The 22,851-nt window shown below is 41.0% G+C and overlaps 1 protein-coding gene across 1 annotated transcript; it reads right to left on the bottom strand.

The window, feature by feature from the left end:
- Positions 1-1,690: 1,690 nt before the first annotated feature.
- LOC124711618 lies at positions 1,691-21,417 on the bottom strand. Its single transcript, XM_047241785.1, has 2 exons — positions 20,532-21,417; positions 1,691-1,823 (listed from the first exon to the last, which is right to left on the bottom strand). Exons 1-2 carry the CDS (start codon positions 21,360-21,362, stop codon positions 1,794-1,796), a joined length of 861 nt encoding a protein of 286 aa, XP_047097741.1. The 5' UTR covers positions 21,363-21,417; the 3' UTR covers positions 1,691-1,793.
- Positions 21,418-22,851: the final 1,434 nt, after the last annotated feature.

The raw sequence follows: 22,851 nt of genomic DNA on the forward strand, positions 1-22,851 counted from the left end.
CATGCAAGTTTCATTAATATTGGACCATGGAGAGGGATAAAAGTGGAACAACATTTTAGTGTACGATTTAGCATCTTTCTCTCTTTCTATGCACGCACGTTGAAGCAGCGCAGAGTTTAATGTGTGAGAGTGTTTAATACAGGCGACTATGAAGGCATTTCATCAGAAGTTCTCGTAATGATTATCATGCAAAACTCACAATTCGGGATCTTAACGAGGGAGGAGGAAACGAAATAATACTGATAAATGTTGGTTGTCCAGACAGAATAGAGAGGAATAGAAAAGTAATAAAGGACTCTGAAGCATATCATATGAAAAGATGTTTTATTCTTTATTACCTTATTACTTCGAAGAAACCATCAACCTGTAAGAAATTCTTATATCACAGAGTCTATATGTCACAGCAAATACAGAAGACAATAAGCATTAAGCGTAAAAAGCAGTCTCTGTTTCTTATTGATATGTTTGTTTTTTATTTTAAGGAAACAAACAAGGCTTGAGGAAGCGACGACATACTGTTCTGGCCACTCACTTGTGTTTCAGGTCTCTTTGTATTACGAGGTACATGTTGATTTATGGAACAATAATTTTATCCGAGATTACTGGTGTCTGCAATTACTGTAGTAATCTTTCTCATTAGCACATTAATTTTATTTCATGCTCTCATATGTTTCAGGTAGATGAATCAAATAGAACCTGCAGATCTATTTTTACGAACTCATGTGGATGCCCATATAGTATGTTTATGATCAAAGAGCCTGCAAACAATGATGAAGTTTAGTAGCCACTAGATCTGACACTTCAAAAGATCAAGATGCGCAGAGGCGTAGGCATTTGAATGAAGCTGATGCAGTCTAATAGAAAATTCCATTGTATCCCGATGTTTATCGTATTACTAACCACATAGTGCCATCACAATCGTAGCGTGTCTGTCCCGGGGCAAGTCTTTCTTCATACGTAGCATACCTTCATCAGATTTCAAATATTACTCGTTTATCTGGCGCAAAGGAAAAATAGTTTATAACACGAAAACCATTCCTGAAGACAGTGATGGAAACAGATAGCAAATGTAAAGAGAGGATACGATGACAGAACTACGATATTCCAGGAAACTAAATGGAGAAGATGAAAAGGTGTTTTGGAGATGACAGCTTGGAGATTCATCACGACAGGACATTGCGTCACTGATAAAAGTGGAGACGATAGATGAGGTCCACAGTAACTACTCAGTGAGTGATGGTATCTCGCACTCTGGAGGACGGTGGTTCATAAGACCATACGGATATGCACATTCAGGTTTTCCGTGATTTCTCATAACTATTCAAGGCACTTGTCAGAGTTGCCCTGAGAAACGGCGCAGGCGGCGTCTGTTCTTAAAATTCCCCAAACGTTGTTTGCACTCCATCTCTAACGATCTTCTCATCGATAGGACGTTAAGTCCGAATCATTCTCCTTTCCTTCGATCAGCTGTGAAACACTGAAGGCAATCGGTAGTTGTAACAAACATTTGTCTTCTGGATAATTCTAATCACCGGAGTTGTATATTTATTGATTTACCTTGGTTCCCTGTTAATGTGCAGTGCACTTACCTAAATCATATACTTCTAGAATGCCTATTGATTAGTGTACAACTATGGAATTAGCGCCGCAGAAGGAACTTTAAATGGGGAATAAAGTTACGTGGCACAAATTCTGAAGATCAATTATTCATATTTATTGTAACAGTATAAAATATTTTAATTTCGTAAGTGTTCCTGCTTTGTTGTCTTCTGCCTCCATGAACGACCTGGCTTTCAGTCTTGTGGCCTGTTTTTGGGCAGCGACTGGAACAGAGAAACAACAAACTTACAAAGGTACAGAACACAGGCAGGTCACACAGATCAAAACTTATTGAAGCTTCAGTCTGCTGACCTAGGTGGTGCAAAAGCCATTTCATTTGTAGCTGGATTATTTTAAATATAGTTATTATGTAATAAAAAATTAATTAATCAATTATTTTGTGTAAAGGAAGCTTCTGTTAAAGTGACACGTTCCACATCACTACGAAATGTCGTATTCATGATCTTTGGAATAAGGATTAATGTATGTATGTATGTATGTATGTACGCTTTGTTGTGTAGTCAATGTCTCACGCTAATGTATAAATTGTATAAATAAATTAGTATAGTTAATTTCTGTTTATTAATAATGGAAAAGAAGGATTTAATAACATAATTTATATAATAAGAATACATTATTCGAATATTAGATCTAAACTTTTTATTAATGATAAAACAATTAAGGTGGTGTGGTCATATGAGACACGTTATATTCTTGTATAAATTTATATGTAATAGTTCCTATTTTCTTCATTATACTGTTACTGTAAAAGGTTGGTTGGTTGGTTAACCAACCATCTTAAGTAAGGTTTAACTATTATTGAAAATTTTTGCATTTTGTCAAAAGTTATATACGTGGTCATGTATTCACCTTTTCTTTACCTCATACGTTATCCTATCTCCCCAGTTTCTCTGACACGTGCTGCTGCCATTACATATTCTCATCTTTGCGATTTAAAATATTACTCAATATTTTATTAATGTTCTGTTACCCGATCAACGTAAAATTTAAGTTGTTCACTGCAACATTAAACTTTTAAGCGGCACTCCCACCCACCCCAGGATTGCACTCCTCACTGCTAACTACCGTTTCAGAAACTCTACAAACTGCTATCTTAAGGTTGGCAGAAACTACCCTCTGTCCTATGACAGGCCATTTAACAGTTAAAAATTACTTCAGTCCATCTCTGGAAAGTACATAAATTCTCTTGTGATAAGATTCCTCTTTACGGTGGTAGTTCAAACAACACACAGTAGATTGAAATGTTCTATACGTGATTCTACAAACGAAATATTACCATCTCCTTTTATCTTCACGTTCTGTCAAAAGAGATTTTTTTGTGAAATGTGCATATAAGATATTGACAACAAACACTTGAGACACGTTGAGAACTCTTAAAGGCCAATAACTTGAACTTGCAACGGACTGCAGACAACTGTGGTACATAAACACAGCGATATTTTAAGCGGGACTCTCCTAGTCCTTACGGCTCCAATTACGTATAACAAATAATGATACAGAAAAACTGTTCGTGTTGCCATCTTCCGCTTTCTCATTTTTTTTCTAACGCGCTGTATTTTAAGAAAATTTTGCTTTAATTACAAAGCCGATTCTGAAAACATTCTAGGATTCGTAATAATTTTTTCATTTTAATTCCGATGCAAATAAAAGCAGTTTTCTTCTTACTTTTAAGAAAGAAAATTACCCTCTTCCATGTTGGTATAACAGTGAAGAGTATCCTATGGAATATAAACTGAATAATGTGTGAGACACAAAGAAAATTTTTCTTCCAAAGTATGAATCGCTAAAAATGAAAGTCGTACGTGGATGTGGCAGCCCTGAGTTCAGGCTGAACTACCTTCATTCCGGACAAAGTAATGCTTGTTAGTGCTTTTAAGCTTATTTTGCTAAAACAGACGAATTTCCGAAATTAATACAGCGTCGTATCTCTTGATTGCCATCTTCTTTGTAGAATGATTTGCTTAAATAAGAGTCCTCGGTATTAAGTCCATAAGTGGTATGCCGAGTGAGTACACGGTAGGTCAGTTAGTGAAGACAATGGACGATTACTGTGCAGGAGCATGATTCATATCTCCGTCGGACCACCTAGAATTCCTTTTCCCCTGTTTCTCTTAACGAAGGCACGCCAATAGAGTGGCGATTTCGTTGATTATTGTCCTGCCGTCTAGCTCAGTTTCCCCCTTCTCCCATTGCTTGTCTGAGCTCCGTGTCTAATGATGTCTTCGTTGTCTCAACTGCTAGAAATTACGATACAAAGAAAGAAAAGCGCTACCAAATGTATCAAAATTAATGGTAGGAAATATATTGTATTCTATTTGCTGATACGTCATACTTTTAGCAAATCCTGTAAAAGAACATAATTTTTGTTAAAAGCTGTATCTAATGTCTTGGACAACTATAAACTGACCATAATGACAAAAGTCTAAAATATGCTAATAGGTAAATCGAACAAACGACTAAAGGAAACGAGGTAAGAAATGCAAATGAATTTTCGTGCATGGGCAGTACCTCAAGGAAGAGTGTAAAGAATCTGGCGGATGATATGTCAAGCTCCACGTCGCTCTTCGCAGATTATACGGTTGTCTATAAGAATGTAGTAATGTCAGAAGTCTGTACGAACTGCTGGAGTAGCTGCAGAGGAATAATCGAAGGTACAAGACCTTGAACGTAAATAAATGTAACGTACTGTGGGTGAAGAGATGAAGGAATCCGTTAATGTACGATTACACTATTAGCGACAAATCGATAGAAACAGAAAATACTGTAAAATACCTAGAAGTTAACATTTGGAGCGACCTAAGGTGGAATTCATTGCAATCAGATTGCATTGCTTAAGCTAGCCTTGGAAACGAAAGTCATTTATCAACAGAAACCGACTTTCATACAGGAACAGCAAAGAAATTCATTGCGTGATTTTGTTAGAGCATTTTAAGTATGATTGTGAAGTATGGATTCTGGTGAAACAGAAAAGGAAAAATTAGAAGTACGGTAACAGAGATTAGATATGGAGAAGATACACAAAAGTGTTTTAGACCGAAAAATTGCTACAAAAAATACCAAAAGAAATTAAAGAGAGAAAGCACTTGAGATTATGGGTGGATGCTGCATAAACCATGAAGTATCCATCAAAAAGCGACCCAAATCATCCTGTCATCTGGAATCTTCATCTGATAATGGTTATTATAACCAAAACAAGTTACCTCCATAGGCCGAAAATAAATTGCGATTTGGAGTGTTGCTTTATATTTTTTATAAAATGTGCATAGATAAACATGACACAGAGAATGAAATCAAAATTCTCGACAGATCATTGTTGCACACAGTTAATTAATTAATTTGTTGCACAACAAGTTTCAGTCATCAAGAGACCATCTTCAGGTGTATGTATACAACGGAAAATCAAAATAAGAAACAAAGAGTCATTACAAAAACAACAGTAAATATAGTACTCAACATTTATAACCTACTGAGAAATTGCATTGTGAAATCTTATTCAGATGTGTGACAACTCCTGTACTTATACTTATGTGCTAATGTCACGATAAAATGGTTACAAGGTCTGTGCCTTCATATGTTGGGTTCACTTTTTGTACATGGCTATTCAGTTTCATTCTCCTCAAGCCTTGAAGTTTAATTTAGGTTACTTAAGATCACAATTGACTTAGGCTTGATTGTAGTTTACATAAACCATGAAGTAAGTAAGACACATAATGTTTTGTATGTTGGTTACGTAAATTTGTCACTTGGTCGTCAATACGGTGTGTTCACTCTTCCTGACATTTTATGTTTGTTGTATTCTGCTATGACCATAGATTAAACCATGAAGTAAGTAAGACACATAATGTTTTGTATGTTGGTTACGTAAATTTGTCACTTGGTCGTCAATACGGTGTGTTCACTCTTCCTGACATTTTATGTTTGTTGTATTCTGCTATGACCATAGATCGTATGGAGAATATTTTTAAGGTTTTGACAACATGGGATTTTCAGCCATTATGTTGATGTAATACTGTCTTCATGTTTCCAACTACCCTAATAAATATATGAATAATAATGTAAGATGACATGAATGCTCGGAAAGTTATTTATAAAAGGATGTTAGAAGATTGTCTGCAGAGTGTGTTCATCCTTTCTAAACATTTTGTTTTGTACAAAGCTGTAGTCCACAGTAACCGTTCGTCATTTGCCTTCATGTTTCCACTTACTCGTTCTTATTTTGCCATTGTGTCAACAATAATAAGGTACCATAGATCCAGTGACATCTTTAATTTATAATTACAAAGTACTCTTTGGATCCATAGAGCATCTCTTCCTGCCAGTATGACACTTTTGACGATCTACTCATTACTGAGAATTACATGTCACGTTTATAATGTCAAGTGCCTCACGACAGTATTACTGGACACTGTATGTGCTCCAGATTTCCATTGCAACGGACCTGTTGGCTTAAGCCATGATGGCTTGTAGTTGGTTATGAGTTGCCACATACCCGACGACATTTTCGCAGTGTAATTTCTCAGTGGTTAATAACGCTGAGTATTATGTTTACGATTGCTTTTGTAATGATTCATTGTGATTTAATTTAGTGTTCCGCTGAGTGTCAACACCTGAATGTGGCCTGTAATGACTAAAACTGGTTATGCAATAAGCTGATTAATATAGCTGTGTGCCACCATGATTTTTCAGCAATTTTTACAAAGTGTAAATCATCACCTCCTCAAAATTATGTATGAAGTAAATTATTTGGGCACCTAGTTTAACACAACAACTTCATAAAAGACATCTTAGAAAAAAAAATCCTGGGAAGAATCATGATACAGGCGTAGAACATCAGCACCGCACAGTATCATCAGTGGATAACTGCAACCAAATGGTAAAGACGCGAGGGACATAGAAAGATGGTTACATCATCAAGGCGTTGCTTTTAGTGTCTGATAATGACCGGGTGATGAGTCTATAAAAGACCGATTCGCTTAACTCGTTGTCGGGTTGATACAAGAATGTGAAAATTGTGTGAAATCAACACATTCGAACTGTTTAGCGCTGTCGTCCATTGGTACACAGCCTAAGTTACTCGTATGTAAGGTAAAAACGCAGGCAAAGAGCACTTCCTGTCAGCGAGGAGAGAGCCACGCTATCGTCAAGAAGTACCGCGCGTTCCACAGGTTTGTGTGATTTTAGTCTTGCAACCTGTCTACTCCTATGTTTTAACACGTTGTGAATGGTGCAGACATATTACAGCAGTTATAACCTGTTTTGCATCTAGATTTTTACTACTGTCTCCGATGCCTAAATAGCTGAAGGATGAAACCTGTTTTAAACGCTTGTTGTTTAAAGTAAGTGTATTTCGAAGTAGACCTTAGCTCCAAAAGTATTTCACTCTAGACTTAGTTTTAGTGTTTTCTGTAGTTGTGTTAATAATATTTTTCTACGATTAGTTTCAGTCAGTGATAGCATATGCACTTCATTACAGGGCGTATGAAAAAGAAACGTCCGATTTAAGAAAAATTGTTATTTGAGATGTGCGTCAACAACGTACTGTTGGAAAAAGCAAACTCTCGAATTTTACGTGTTCCCGCTAGGTAGCAACAGTTTGCGCCCATTTCAGTTCTAGTAAAAATGGTGTCGGAACAATATAAAGCGTTTTGTGTTCTACGTATTGCACAGTGCGCGCCAGTAATAACTCTTCAGAGTGACTTTCGTAATAGGTATGGTGTGGATCCTCCTATAGCACACAGCATTAGACGATGGCATGAACAATTCCGAGAAGTAGGTTGTTTGTGTGAAGGCAAATCGCCGGGCCGTCCCCGTGTGTGTGACACAGACATCGAATTCATCCGCCATAGTTTCACAGGGAGTCCGCAGCTCAACAGCTCAACGTGCCCCCGATGTCCGCCTGGCGTGCGTTGTGTCGACGTTTACACATGAAACTATACAATATTCAGCTACTGCATGCTCTTCGTGAAGGTGACAAACAATAACGTAGGCTTCCGCATCCACTGTCACAGTCAATAAAATGTCTCCGGGCTTGTGATCGCAGTAAACAAAATCATCCAGAAGAAGATCACTTGCAAATGGTTCAAATGGCTCTGAGCACTATGGGACTTAACATCTGATGTCATCAGTCCCCTAGAACTTAGAACTACTTAAACCTAATTAACCTAAGGACATCACACACATCCATGCCCGAGGCAGGATTCGAACCTCCGACCGTAGCAGTCGAGCGGTTCCAGACTGAAGCACCTAGAACCGCTCAGCCACAAGGGCCGGCAAGGTCATTTGCAACAGTGACCGAAACATCGGTAGTTTTATACAATGACGATGCGGTCACAAACCCAGAAAAAAATTATTGACAACAACAACCTGTGGAGTTCTGCAATTTCGTTCTTGGCAGTATTGAGGATAACATTGCTGGTCTCCAAAGTCGCCAGAACTCACTGTATGTGATTATTTCTTGATGGGGTTTATAAAATACTCTGTTTATGTTCCTTCGTTACCAACAACAATGAATGAACTGAGACATCGCATAACAGCAGCTGTGGAAGTTGTAACTCAAGACATGTTCGCTGCAGTGTGGGAACGATTTGAATACCGCATTGACATATGTTATGCATCTCAAGGGAAGGGGAGGGGGGGGGGGCATATTCAACACCTATGAAAAGGTATGGAAAAAAAACTTCCTGAGTTTCTCGCTCATTGTATATGTTTATTACAATCATGCTCAAAAATAAAGGATAATTGCAGAATGTGGTGCCACACAATGGGGCACAACACACAACTGGCGCTAATAGAATAGGCACATAGGGAACACACACGACGCAGATCTGTAAGTCCACTGTATTGGTGATGAATTGAGAAAAGCATCCCGAAACACATGTGCTACAAAACGCCACTGTTTCCTGCGCATGTACCCCGACATCGATATGGGATATGATCACCGTGCACAGGTACACAGGCCGCACAACGGGTTGGCGCACTCTGGATCAGGTGGTCCAGCAGCTGCTGCGGTATAGCCTCCCATGCTTGCACCAGTGCCTGTCGGAGCTCCTGAAGTGTCCTAGGGATTTGAAGATGTGCAGCGATACGTCGACCGAGAGCATCCCAGACGTGCTCGATGGAGTTTAGGTCTGGAGAACAGACAGGCCATTCCATTCGCCTGATATCTTCTGTTTCAAGGTACTCCTCCACGATGGCAGGTCGGTGCGGCCGTGCGTTATCATCCATCAGATGGAAGGTGGGAGCCACTGAACCCTTGAAAAGGCGGACATACTGGTGAAAAATGACGTCCCGATACACCTAACCTGTTATAGTTCTTCTGTCAAAGACATGCAGGGATGCACGTGCACCAATTGTAATCCCACCCCACACCATCAAACCAGGACCTCCATACTGGTCCCTTTCAAGGATATTAAGGGGTTGGTATCTGGTTCCTGGTTCACGCCAGACGAAAACCCGGCGAGAATCACTGTTCAGACTGTTCCTGGACTCGTCCGTGAACATAACCTGGGACCACTGTTCGAATGACCATGTATTGTGTTCTTGACACCAGGCTTTATGGGCTCTCTTGTGACCAGGCGTCAGTGGAATGCACCTTGCAGGTCTCTGCGCGAATAAACCATGTCTGTTCAGTCTTCTGTAGACTGTGTGTCTGGAGATAACTGTTCCAGTGACTGCGGTAAGGTCCCAAGCAAGGCTACCTGCAGTACTCCGTGGTCGTCTGTGGGTACTGGGGGTGAGATATCGGTTTTCTTGTGGCGTTGTACACTGTGGACGTCCCGTACCGTAGCTCATGGACACGTTTCCTGTCTGCTTTAATCGTTGCCATAATGTTGAGATCACACTTTGTGGCACACGGAAGTCCCGTGCTACGACCTGCTGTTGCCCTAGTATTCTACCCCTCATAACGTCATCACTGTGTGTTCTTTGAGGCATTTTCAACACACAGTCACCGTTAGCACATCTTGAAATGTCTGCACACTTACTCGCTGCACCGTACTCCGACATGCACCACACACCTCTGCGTATGTGGACTCCTGCCAGCGCCATCATGCGACTACCACAGGTCAAATGCACCGCATGGTCATACCGCGAGGTGATTTAAACCCGCAAACCGCCCATCTGCGCGTTGTTTCACCATGTATCTGCATTATCCTTAATTTATGAGCATGAGTGTAATTTCATAAATATAGATGTATCTATTCGAATGATTCTTTTTGACACTGCGCTCTATTGTTACCGGTTTTAAAGATAAACATCTTCAGATCTGTTATAGAAAACATAAAAGAACTACGTTTAATGACCGCATCACAACAAATGTAATAGACTACAATTCACATTTGTATAGCTTCTATGAGTAATGCAGGTATAATGTGCAGAACTACCAATTTATTCCGCCACTCAACAGAAAATGCATCCTGTTGTAAGTTTTTCTGTACATCACGCACACAACACGATCTGAACGTACTGTGGGTGGTACAACCATCTTTATATAGGATATTTGGCAAAGCCTATTACAGGCTTCCTCGGGGTGTAGACAGAACTTTGCAGATAAATTTTTCACAAGCAAATATTGCGTTTGGATATAAAATCAATTTGAAGATCCGATTACTTTCAGATCTTCCTCATCTCTGTAATAACTCATAAGAGAGTGCCGTCGTCAGTACCTGTCGCATTTAAGACGTCACATATTATTTCTGTCCGAGTACAGCAGTGACTACTAGAAACCGTTGACTCCGCAACTAGCACGGCAGACTGTTGAGATCCGCGGACTTATCACTCTCCCGTCTTTGATGAGGAAGTCCTCCGTCACGTAGAAGAGAACCCGACGACGAGTTCTCGGAACACTGCATAGTGGCAAGACTCCTGTTGTCAGAGCTCGTTGTGTCGCTGTGGGCACCCCGTGAAGCGGCAGATTTGGAGGCGATACGATGTTCAAACATACCTTACATCCAAAAAGTGAATTTCCCGTCATGGGCTCTATTTCAAAACTTTGTGTACTAAATCGCTCTATACCCCTAGGAGCCTGCAACAAGAACTGGAAACACCCTGTGTAATCACACACAAACAAGATAGGCCGCATGCGTCATCATGTCTGATATAAATAATTATACACCACGAAATAACAAATGTAAAAAAGCACGTAAGTTTTCATTAACAACTGACCTGCATTCATTGAAATTTTACAACTATAAATGTAATAAGAATGAAAGGAAAATAAAATAATGACAAATAATGCATACTGATTTTTTCTTATTAAAATAACAGAAATGTTAGTGGAACTAAAATCACTCTTTATCTATTTTATTTTATTCTTGTGGTACTTGGGAAGCTTTTCATCTGAAAATGGCCAACGACGAAATCGGTGATTATAATGAAGAGAATTTGCGAAATTAATCGTAGTAAAACTTCCACAAGAGCTGAAGCATAGTACTTACTCTAAAATCAGATTATGCACAATGACTTTACTCCAGACTGCATTTTACCTTCATAACACTGTCACTTTGATCTAAGGTTTCGTAATTTAAGATCTCGTAGTAAATTATATTCTTTTTGTTGTAGTTTTATAAGACTGTGTGGGAAAAAATGGAATATAATAATCTTTTTTGATATCTTCCTGTTATTTTGGCCAATTTACACAGTCACATAGTCACTTACAAAAAACACTTTTATCAAAAAAGTCGTGGTCCACAAACCATTAATGGTGAACACAGTAGATTCATTTCTGAGAGAAACGTGTTTCATATCTCTTCTCTGAACCCCATTCAGCTTTACTTCGTTTTCCTAAGCACAGTGAAGAAATACAGAAATATATGTTGATACGAAATGAGAATTCCGTGGTTCTGGTCACTTATTGCTGCGAATGCATTCCTCTAAATGTTAGACGATACATGAAAATTAGGACCAGGTACAGCAGCAATCCTGGATTTTTCGCTTCTCGTGCACAGCTTTCTTAACAGTGTTCTTGCGCCGTTTTAAGTGTGTCTCAACGTGGCCACTGCAGTAAATGGCGAGATGCACGAAATTCTTATTTCGTGGTCACTGTCGTGCCTCAGAACAACTGCCAGCGTTAACGATGCACAAGCTCTGATGGTCGACACCACAGTGTTTTAGCTGACACAAGTGTGCCTACCTTAACCTATGAGGCCCTGTTGATGACGTTTAAGTATCCAGTGACTCCTGCGTACCATGCCTACTGTGAGCACAGAGGTGCTGTTTGATTTGATTCTCGTACGAATTCATAGCACATCACTCTTTTGGCCTAGGTACGAACAGCAAAACGGGGGATCCCACTTCTCACCAAGCTCCGTACATATGACAACTGTTACTGTTATTTACAACTTAAAAGGGGCAGGTGACATTCCCTTGGTAAGACACTCGAACGACACATCGTTTCTTGTTTTTAAACTCTACAAACGATTCAGGAGACAATCTGAGCAACCCTCTTAGATTATTTGCAGATGAGGCTGTCCCTTGCCTTATTAGAATATCAACACTAATTACACAATGATTTGGTTAAGGTATCTGCACTGTGCAAAAAGTGGCAGTTGAGCCATGATGAAAAGCCTGTTTTCATCCAAGCTAGTACTAGAAAAATCTATTAAATTTAGTTTACACGATAAATCACACAAATTCAAAATTTGTCAGTTCAATTCAATTTCTAGAGTTACAGTAACGAAGAAGATACATTGGGAAAATCGTGTAGAATAACTTATGGGGAAGATGAACCAAAGATTGCGGTTTACGGCAGAACGCTCAGAAAAGTCAACTTCTCCTGAACAGACTACCTGCATAACGGTTGTCCGTCCTATTTTGGAGTACTGCTGCGCGGATTGGGAAGTTCAAATGTTCAAATGTGTGTAAAATCTTATGGGACTTAACTGCTAAGGTCATCAGTCCCTAAGCTTACACACTACTTAACCTAAATTATCCTAAGGACAAACACACATACCCATGCCCGGGGGAGGACTCGGACCTCCGCCGGGACCAGCGGCACAGTCCGTGTGTGCTGCGCCCTAGACCGCTCGGCTAATTCCGCGCGGCAGTTTGGGAAGCTTACGTGATTTACAGGAGAGTGTTTTGCCTTGGAACACTTCACAGAATTTCGTTTCTAGTCAGGGCTGTAATAGAACTTAAATAGATTTTCTTAATCCATTTTCGATAGTGTTCACTCCGTGTGTGATGCAGTCTTTTTCAGAAATTACCAAAATTACTCCGGAAAATTAAAGTTTTCCCAAATGTGAAACACTGTTCCAAGATATGACATGGCTATGTGCCTAGAAATAAAAACCCTATTTAAATCTGAAAGTGTTATAATCGAGAAAATCTTGTTACTATTGTATTTAATAGTCTGTAAGTTACTATTGTATTTAACAGTCTATGAGTTGCATTATTACTCAACTACACACCAGTAATCACAAAGTGAAATCAAGAAGAAGTATTATCAAAACTCATTTAAAAGTTAAAACACTTTGGAAATTCACACATATTTCTATTCTCAATAGAGGGAACATTATAGAAACACTAAAGAAACTCAATTCATTATGAAATGTCATGCGTTCCATGGCAGAAGACCTTCCACTATTTCGAAGTACGAGATGATGCACGACCCACAGACTTAAGCGTCCGCACGTTATATAAATACATTGAAACGCCAAAGAAACTTTTATAGGCATGTACATTCAAATACAGAGGTATGTAAACAGGAAGAGTACGGCACTGAAGTAGACAACGCCTATTTAAGACAAGTGTCTGGCCCAGTTGTTAGATCGCGATGAAGTGGGGATTTTCCCGTACGACCATTTCACGAGTGCAGCATGAATATCAGAAATGCGCTAAAACATCAAATCTCCGACATCGATGCGGCGGGAACAAATCCTGCAAGAACGGGACCAACGACGACTGAAGAGAATCGTTCTCTATGACAGAAGTCCAACCTTTTCGCAAATTGATGCAGGTTTTAATGCTGTGCCGTCAACAACTATGAGCGTGCGAATCATTCAACGAAACATCATCGAAATGGGATTTCGGACCCGAAGGCTGACTTGTGTACCGTAAGTGACTGCACGACACAAGGCTTTACGCATCGCCTGGGCTCCTCAACACCGACGTTGCACTGTTGATGACTGGAAACATGTTGCCTGGTCGGACGAGTCTCGTTTCAAATTGCATCGAAGGGATGGACGTGTACGGGTATGGAGACAACCTCATGAATCCATGGACCCTTCATATCAGCAGGGACTGTCCAAGTTGGTGGTACCTCTGTCACTGTGCGGGGCGTGTGCAGTTGGAGTGAAATGCGATCCCTGATATGACTGTTGACAGGTGACTCGTACGTAACCATCCTGTCTGGTCACCTGCTTCCATTCATGTCCATTGTGCATTCCGATGGACTCGGGCAATTCCAGCAGGACAATGAGCGACCCCAAACGTTCATAATTGCTAAAGGGTGGCTCCAGGAACTCTCTTCTGAGTTTAAACTCTTTCTCTCGCCACTAAACTCCCTAGACGTGAACATTATTGAGCATATCTGAGATGCCTTGGAGCGTGCTCTTCAGAAGAGATCTCTAACCCCTCGTACTCTAACGGATTTATGGACAGCTCTGCAGGATTCATTGTGTAAATTCCCTCCAGCACTATTTCAGACATTAGTCGAGTCCTTGCCACTTCCCGTTGCTGCGCTTCCGCGTGCTCGTGGGGCCGCTACACGATATTATGCATATGTACCAGTTTCTTTGGCTCTTCAGTGTATGAAAAAGATTGATAAGGGAATTAAAGTTTAGGGAGTAGGAATGAAAACTTCGAGGTTGAGCAATGGAAAATAGTTTAGTCAAGACGGCATAGGACTTGGAAGAGCAGTTTAACGGAATGGATAGTGTCTTGAAAGAAGATTGTAGGATGAACATTAACAAAAATAAAACAAAGATAATGCAGTATAGTCGAAGAAAGGCAGGTGATGCTGAGGGAATTAGATTAGGAGATATGGCATTACAAGTGGTATGTGAGTTTAGTGACGAGAGGCATGCAAAAAGTAATGCAACAATTTTTTTCTCGGCCAGTCTCGGTTGAAAAACTGCGGTGGGACATCGTGGAATATTCCGTCTTCATCCCCTATAGTTTCATGAGGTTCCGGTCGGAGGTGGCGCTATAAGTGGCCTTCAGATTGGCGTCTATAACGGAGATGCGTTCCAAGCTGAGAGCTGTCATGAGTTTCTTTCAGAAGAAAATCAGTGCATTTCAGCTACTCATAGGCTTTTGCAGAGTGTCTACGGACACAGTGAACAAAAGCACGGTGAATCATTGGGCGAGTAGTCTATCGTCCCAACAACGACGCGCAAATTGTCTGATCTCTTGCATACCAACAATCTTGTAATTTGTGGACTTTCATTCGAGCTGATCGACGCATCACAATTAAACACTTCTCTGCACAAGTGGCTGTATTTGTTGGTAGTGCAGACACAGTCATTTCATCAGTTGCGGTACTCAAAGGTGTGCCCATTGGGTTCCCCGCCGCCTACGTACCTTCCATCTGTTTGGCCCAATGTTGCGCTCTGCATCTAGCGGTAGGTGGATGATGGGCGAAGGTTATTGATACAGCAAAGACGTTGGCTCCGAAGTAGCCCAATAGAGTGGTACCATGTGCGCCTACAGGCCCTCCCTGTAAGGTGGTATAAGGTTGTCGCATTGAAGGGATAGTATGTTGAAAAATAGGGTTTTGCAGCCAAAAGAGTGGGGAATAATAAGGTATATTGGAATCCTGCACAAAATCAACCTGCTTTCCAGAAAAAAGTGTTGCATTATCTATTGAACGACCTTCGTATGTAGGCAACGTAATAACTATGTCCGAAGTAGAGAAGAAGAATAGATATAAAGTGCAGGTTTGCTATACCAAGTCAAGAATTTCCAAAAAGAGGAAATCACTGACATCTATGGATTACTAAGTTCTTCTAGGATATTTATATAGTTTGTAGCTTTGTACATACGTGGAATGTGGACAGTAAAGCAGTTCAGACAAAAAGAGATTAATAGTTCAAATAACTAATGAGGGCCAGCCGGGGTGACCGAGCGGTTCTAGGTGCTTCAGTCCGGAGACGCGCGACCGCTACGGTCGCAGGTTCGAACCCTGCCTCGGGCATGGATGTGTGTGGCGTCCTTAGGTTAGTGAGGTTTAAGTAGTTCTTAGTTCTAGAGGACTAATGACCTCAGCAGTTAAGTCCCATAGTGCTCAGAGCCATTTTTGAACTAATGAGGAGTCATTGAATCGAAACGAGAAGAAAAGAAATTTATGGCAGAACTTGAGTAAAAGAATGGATCGGTTGAAGTGACACATCCTGAGGCATCAAAGAATTGTGAGAAGTGTGGGGGGAACGGTGGGGGGGAGAGAGAGGTGGGGGGGGGGAGTTGAAGACCTAGGTATGAATATAGTAATTAGGTTAAAAAGGATGTAGGTTGCAGTAGATTTCAGTGATGAGGAGGCTCGCACATGATAGACTATCATAGACAGCTCCATCAAACCAGTCTTTGGACTGAAATGTACAACAAAAAACAGCTCCCAAAGTAAGTAAAATATATCTCAACTAAAGTTCACATTCTTCCTCGGTGCAGTCATTCAAACACGACATTTTATTCAGTCATTTCGGTAATAATCTATTACGAGACTTTGATAACGCATTACCTGTCTTTGAAAAGAAATGCTGGAAGGGATGTGGCTTCAATTATCAGACACCAGTTTGCTGGCTTCCACGACTAAGTGTAATAAAACTGTCACTCCTCCCAACGCTCTAAAAAATTGTACTACACATTTAGGTGACTGTTTCACCATTCTCCTTTTGACTAATGTGTACTAGAGTCTAATAATAACTCCTAAATCTATGTACCATTTGAAGAAAAAATTCACTGTCCACTTCGCATCTGCTGGTGCCAACTGTAGCAGCAAGATTACTTGATGATAAACGCCTTATAGTAGATATTGTCATAGCACATCTTTGGGATCTTGGAAATCTATAGTTTTGAATCTTGGATAAAGCAAGCATGTTATTCCAGCCAAATAATTATGTTGACTTTGTCCGAATCTGTGTTCTATTTGCTTGTGTAGCTCATCTTTTGTTGCCTCTACTACGCTGCTGTTTTGTGGATAAAAGTTTGTGGTAAGTACCAACAATGTAATAAATCATTACAAGGTACTAACATGAGTAAAAGTATCAACTGGATATGAGCGAATAATCATGTACATTAGTTGAAAGTACCCCCATGAATCATAGACCTTGTGGTTGGTGGGGAGGCTTGCGTGCCTGAGCGATACACATAGCCGACCGTAGATGCAACCACAACGGAGGGGTATCTGTTGAGAAGACAGAAAACGTGTGGTTCCAGAAGAGGGGCAGCAGCCTTTTCAGTTGTCGCAGGGGCAACAGTCTGGATGATTGAGTGATCTGGCATTGTAACACTAACCAAAACGGCCTTGCTGTGCTGTTACTGCGAATGGCTGAAAGCGAGGGGAAACTACAGCCGTAATTTTTCCCGAGAGCATTAGCTTAAATTATGGTTAAATGATGATTTCGTCCTCTTGGGTAAAATATTCCGGAAATAAAATAGTCCCCCATTCGGATCTCTGAAAAGGGGGGGGGGGGACCACTAGGGGAACTCCTCAGGTGGACGTCATTATCAGGAGAAAGAAAACGAATTCTACAGATCGGAGCGTGAAATGTCAGATCCCTTACTCGGGAAAGTAGATTAGAAAATTTAAAAACGAAAATGGATAGGTTAAAGTTAGATATAGTGGTAATTAGTGAAAATCGGTGGCAGGAGGAACGAAACTTCTGGCCGGGTGAATTCAGAGTTATAAATACAAAATCAAGTAGGGGTAATGCAGGAGTAGGTTGAACAATGAATTAAAAGAATAGAAGCGCGGGTAAGCTACTACGAACAGCATAGTGAACGCATTATTGCAGTTAAGATAGACACGAAGCCCACGCCTACCACGGTAGTACAAGTTTATATACCAACTAGCTCCGCCGATGAAAAACAGATTGATGAAACGTATGATGAGTAAAAGAAATTATTCAGATAGTGAAGGGAGACAAAAATAGTCATGGGGGACTGGAATTCGATATTAGGAAAGGAAGGGAAGTAGTAGGTGAATATGGATTGGGGGTAAGGGATGAAAGAGGAAGCCACCTGGTAGAATTGTGCACAGAGCACAACTTGATCATAGCTAACACCTGGTTCAAGAATTATGAAAGAAGGTCGTATACGTGGAGGAGGCCTGGAGACACTGGAAGGTCTCAGATAGATTACATAGTAGTAACACAGAGTTTTAGGAAACAGATTTTAAATTGTAAGACATTTCAAGGCGCAGGTGTAGACTCTGACCACAATCGATTGGTTATGAACTGTTGATTAAAACTGAAGAAATTGCGAAAAGGTGGGAAATTAAGGAGATGGAACCTGGATAAACTGACTAAATCAGAGGTTGTACAGAGTTTCAAAGAGAGCATTAGGATACGATTGACAAGAACGAGGGAAAGAAATATAGTAGAAGAAGAATGGGTAGCTTTGAGAGATGAAATAGTGAAGGTAGCAGAGGATTAATTAAGTAAAAAAACCAGACCTAGTAGAAATCCACGGGTAACAGAAGAGATATTGAATATAATTAATGAAAGGCGAAAATATAAAAATGTCGTAAATGAAGCAGGCAAAAAGGAGTACAAACGTCTCAAAAAATGAGATCGATAGGAAGTGCAAAATGGCTAAGCAGGGATGGCTAGAGGACAAATGTAAGGATGTAGAGGCAAATATCACTAGGGGTAAAATAGATTCTTCCTACAGGAAAATTAAAGATACCTTTGGAGAAAAGAAAACCACTTGTATGAATATCAAGAGCTCAGATGGATACCCAGTTCTAACAAAGAAGGGAAAGCAGAAAGTTGGAAGGAGTATATAGAAGGTCTATACAAGGGCGATGTACTTGAGGACAACTTATGGAAATGGAAGAGGACGTAGCTGATGAAATGGGAGATATGATACTGCGTGAAGAGTTTGACAGAGCACTGAAAGATGTAAGTCGAAACAAGGCTCCGGAAGTAGACAACGTTCCATTGGAAGTATTGATAGCCTAGGGAGAGCCAGCCCTGGCAAACCTCTACCGTCTGGTGAGCAAGATGTATGAGACTGGTGAAATACCCTCAGACTTCAAGAACAATATAATAATGCCAAACGCAAAGAAATCAGGTGTTGACAGGTATGAAAATTACCGAACTATCAGTTTAATAAGTCAAGGCTGAAAAATATTAACATTAATTCTATACATACGAATGGAAAAGTTGGCAGAAGCCGACTTAGGGGAAGATCAGTTTGGATTCCGTAGAAATGCTGGAACACGTGAGGCAATGCTGACCGTAAGACTTACTTTAGAAGATAGCTTAAGGGAAGGAAAACCTACGTTTCTAGGATTTCTCGACTTAGAGAAAGCTTTTGACAATGTTGACTGGAATTCTCTTTCAAATTGAAAGGCTATTTACAATTTGTACAGAAACCAAATGCCAGCCGCAGTGGTCTAGCGGTTCTAGGCGCGCAGTCCGGAACCGCGCGACTGCTACGGTCGCAGGTTCGAATCCTGCCTCGGGCAGGGATGTGTGTGATGTCCTTAGGTTAGTTAGGTTTAAGTAGTTCTAAGTTCTAGGGGACTGATGACCACAGATGTTAAGTCCCATAGTGCTCAGAGCCATTTGAAGAAACCAAATGTCAGTTATAAGAGTCGAGAGGCATGAAAGAGAATCAGTGGTTGGGAAGGGAATGAGAAAAGGTTGCAGCACAGCCCCGATGTTATATTGAGCAAGCAGTAAAACAAACATAATAAAAATTCAAAGTAGGAATTAAAATCTAGGGAGAAGAAATAAAAAACTTTATGTTTGTTGATGAAATTGTAATTCTGTCAGAGACAGAGAGCAGTTGAACGGTATGGACAGTGTCTTGTAATGAGGAACAAGATGAACATCAACAAAAGCAAAACGAGGATGGTAGAACGTAGTCGAATTAAATTGGGTGATGCTGAGAGAATTAGATTAGGAAATGAGACACTTAAAGTAGTAGATGAGTTTTGCCATTTGGGGAGCAAAATAACTGATGAATGGAAGTGAAACATGGACGATAAATAGTTTAGGCAAGAAGAGAATAGAAGCTTTTGAAACGTGGTGCTACAGAAGAATGGTGAAGGTTAGTTGGATAGATCACGTAACTGATGAGGAGGCACTGAATAGAATTTGGGAGAAGAGAAATTTTTGGCACAACTTGACTAGAAGAAGGGATCGATTCGTAGGACATGTTCTGAGGCATCACGGGGTCACCAGTTTAGCATTGGAGGGCAGCGTGGGGGGGTAAAAATCGTAGAAGGAGACCAAGAGATGAATACACTAAGCAGATTCAGAAGGATGTAGGGTACAGGAGGTACTGGGAGATGAAGAAGCTTGCACAGGATAGAGCAGCGTGGAGAGCTGCATCAAAACAGTCTCTGGACTGAAGACCACAACAACAACAACAACAGTTGAAAGTACTCGATACCAAGAAGCATTTGTAGTATTACCGTGTCCCTACTGCCAACGTTCCTCTGCAGGGGGGCTACTTCCGCGATGGGACAATGTGTTCCCACAGTATTTCACAAGTTATTAAAGAACCCTGGGATGGACAATGAGTATTGATGTCGATCAAGAAGGAGTGCTTCAGGAGCCAAACGGGTATGGCGACTGGTTACGGAAAGCATGAAATCCGGATTCGATTCACAAACTGGATAAGCGTTTAGAGGCAAATGCGGGAACGGTTTCTTCAAATTGGAGGACTGCTTCCACTGTGTATCTCGAATGAAGCTGCTGTTTGACGTGATAACTCAGAGAGAACGAAAATAAAAACATAAGACTTACCGGATAGCTAGAAGCAGCGTCGGGGAAACTGCAGTCGTAAGTGACGTCACTCTGCAACAGTAGCTGAAAGTGTGGCGACCCATTGGACGTGTCATGGCGGGAGCATACGACACGCAGGCGAGTGCCATCCTCGCGAGTGGGAAGACCGCTAATCAGAGACCGGTACATCCGTTCCTCTGTTTGCGTGACCGCTAGAGGCAACTCCGAATACACGCGGAACGCGCATTTGAGTGGGTCATCAGCGATACCCGGCAGGTTAAAATGATAACGCCTATCAAATTGGTAACTGTTTTCTTCAGTTACAATTTGACAATAGATGGTCGGGTATCCTGGAAACTTGAGGTACAGCATTCCAGTGTCGTGCTGGTGAAGACATTTCATTGGATGGTCCTCATGAGGGCGCTGTATTCTCAGACGGAAATATTCGTCTGGTAGTGGTGAATCAGTAGTGCAGGACATTCTGTACGCAATAAACCTTACGTGATGTCTCACATTGAAATCGAAAAGAAGCGATGCGCTCTTTTCGATTAGGTTGAAATTACTGTCTGTCGTTGCGTTTCCTTCGAACGAGCATTTGTAGGAAGAGTACCCTCGTGGCAGATTGAGACAAAACCCAGCCTCTAAGGGGCCTCCCGAGACGCATTCGTGATCCTTGCCGGGCTCACAAATGAAGGGAGGGGTATTGGCTATGAAAAAGACCAGGGCATCTTCGGGTCTAGAAGGAGAATACTGGAACTGCTCCTCCTTGAAGTAATCTCCAGCGTTGCGGCCGCTGGAGACGGCGGCCATAGTCAGCAGCAGAAGGCTGCAAGCCCTGGCCGAGCTCTTCATGGCGCACTGCGTTCTGGCACTGCCCGCTCCTCAGAAGGGGGGCCCGGTACTGTGACATAAATATAGCATCCCTAATTTACGGCCAAACGTCACTATGCTAGTTTTTGTTTCTGAGTTTGTCCGCTGCCGCAGTGTCTTGTGAGCAAGTCTCGTGGCTGACGTCACCACAGCTGCTGCAGCTGCTGTGACCCGTCTGGATGTCGTCTCCAGTTCCCAGTGTCAACTGTCGCCCGTGACCTTTTTGGCCTTACTGTTTGTGGCTGACATATGAGCGCGCGTAGCTGCTCGCTGAAAATATAGCCTAACACAGTTTCAGGGAGAAGTCAATGATATCACTATCCAAGAATCCCCACTAAACGCCCAAAGGCCAGCTTTGGCTGATGTCGCACAGTGTACTGGGAACTACAATAACTAAACCAATCACAAAGCACGTTTCACCCGTCTTCACAGTTACGTGTATTAAATGTTGAATAAATGGTGTCCACAACTTCAGGCTACGCTAAGGATAAATCTGTTACCACACATTTTGTAGAGTGTTCCATTATTACCTCACAACCTGACGTCGTGCTATGCTGTCAGCTAGAAAGAAACATACGCTAATATGATATTGTTATTTCGACTGGACTATGACAAACTTAAATGGCAGATTTCCGGGGATCTGAACGTCATAGACATATAACTTGAGTTACAACACGGTTTCACCAGATTCTGTTGCTTCGAGTGCCTCCGGAATAGCATCGCGAAAGCACTACATTATAGAAATAAAAGATTGGCCTGAATATCAATCACTTGAACCAGGATCTCACAATGTCATGCACGAATTACTTGTCGAATCCAAGAATGTAATTATCCCCGCTCTTCATATAAAATTGAGCCTAATGCAAAACTTCGTTAAGGCCATGGATACAATTTGAGAAACATTTCTCTATTCGTGTGATAAATTTCCACGCCTTAGTGAGGTGAAAATAAAATAGGGGATTTTAGTGCGTTCCCACCTACGCAGACTGTACAAAGACGAGCATTTCAACACCATCCTGACAGTTAAGGAAAATTTAGCTTGGGATGCTTTTGTTCAAGTGGTAACAACCAATTAGCGCATCGAAAAGAGAATAGTTCTAATTAACAATGAAGTCCACAATCGCTTTATGAGTTTTTTTCTTTTATGTAAACATTTGAAGAACGCGACTGAGTACTCAGCAAAAGGAAGGTGCATAAGAGTACAAATGGCCCGAATACTTTCAGTGAAATAGATCGGATGCTCTATACCAAGATTCCAAAGCTCTTCAAACGGATGGTTCACTATCAGAGTGCCTGTTACGCGGTTTGACTTGCGACAGTGCGACATGTGAAAACAACACAAAAACTAAGGGCTACCCTAAAAGCAAATGAGAGATGCATGTTGGGCATTATTAAGAGAGACAACAATATGAACAAATGTATCAGGAACTGTGTAACACGTAATTATGTCTGTTAAGGTAAGTGCAGTGGA

This window comes from Schistocerca piceifrons, chromosome 8, assembly GCF_021461385.2.
Source record: "Schistocerca piceifrons isolate TAMUIC-IGC-003096 chromosome 8, iqSchPice1.1, whole genome shotgun sequence".
Lineage (NCBI taxonomy): Eukaryota > Metazoa > Arthropoda > Insecta > Orthoptera > Acrididae > Schistocerca > Schistocerca piceifrons.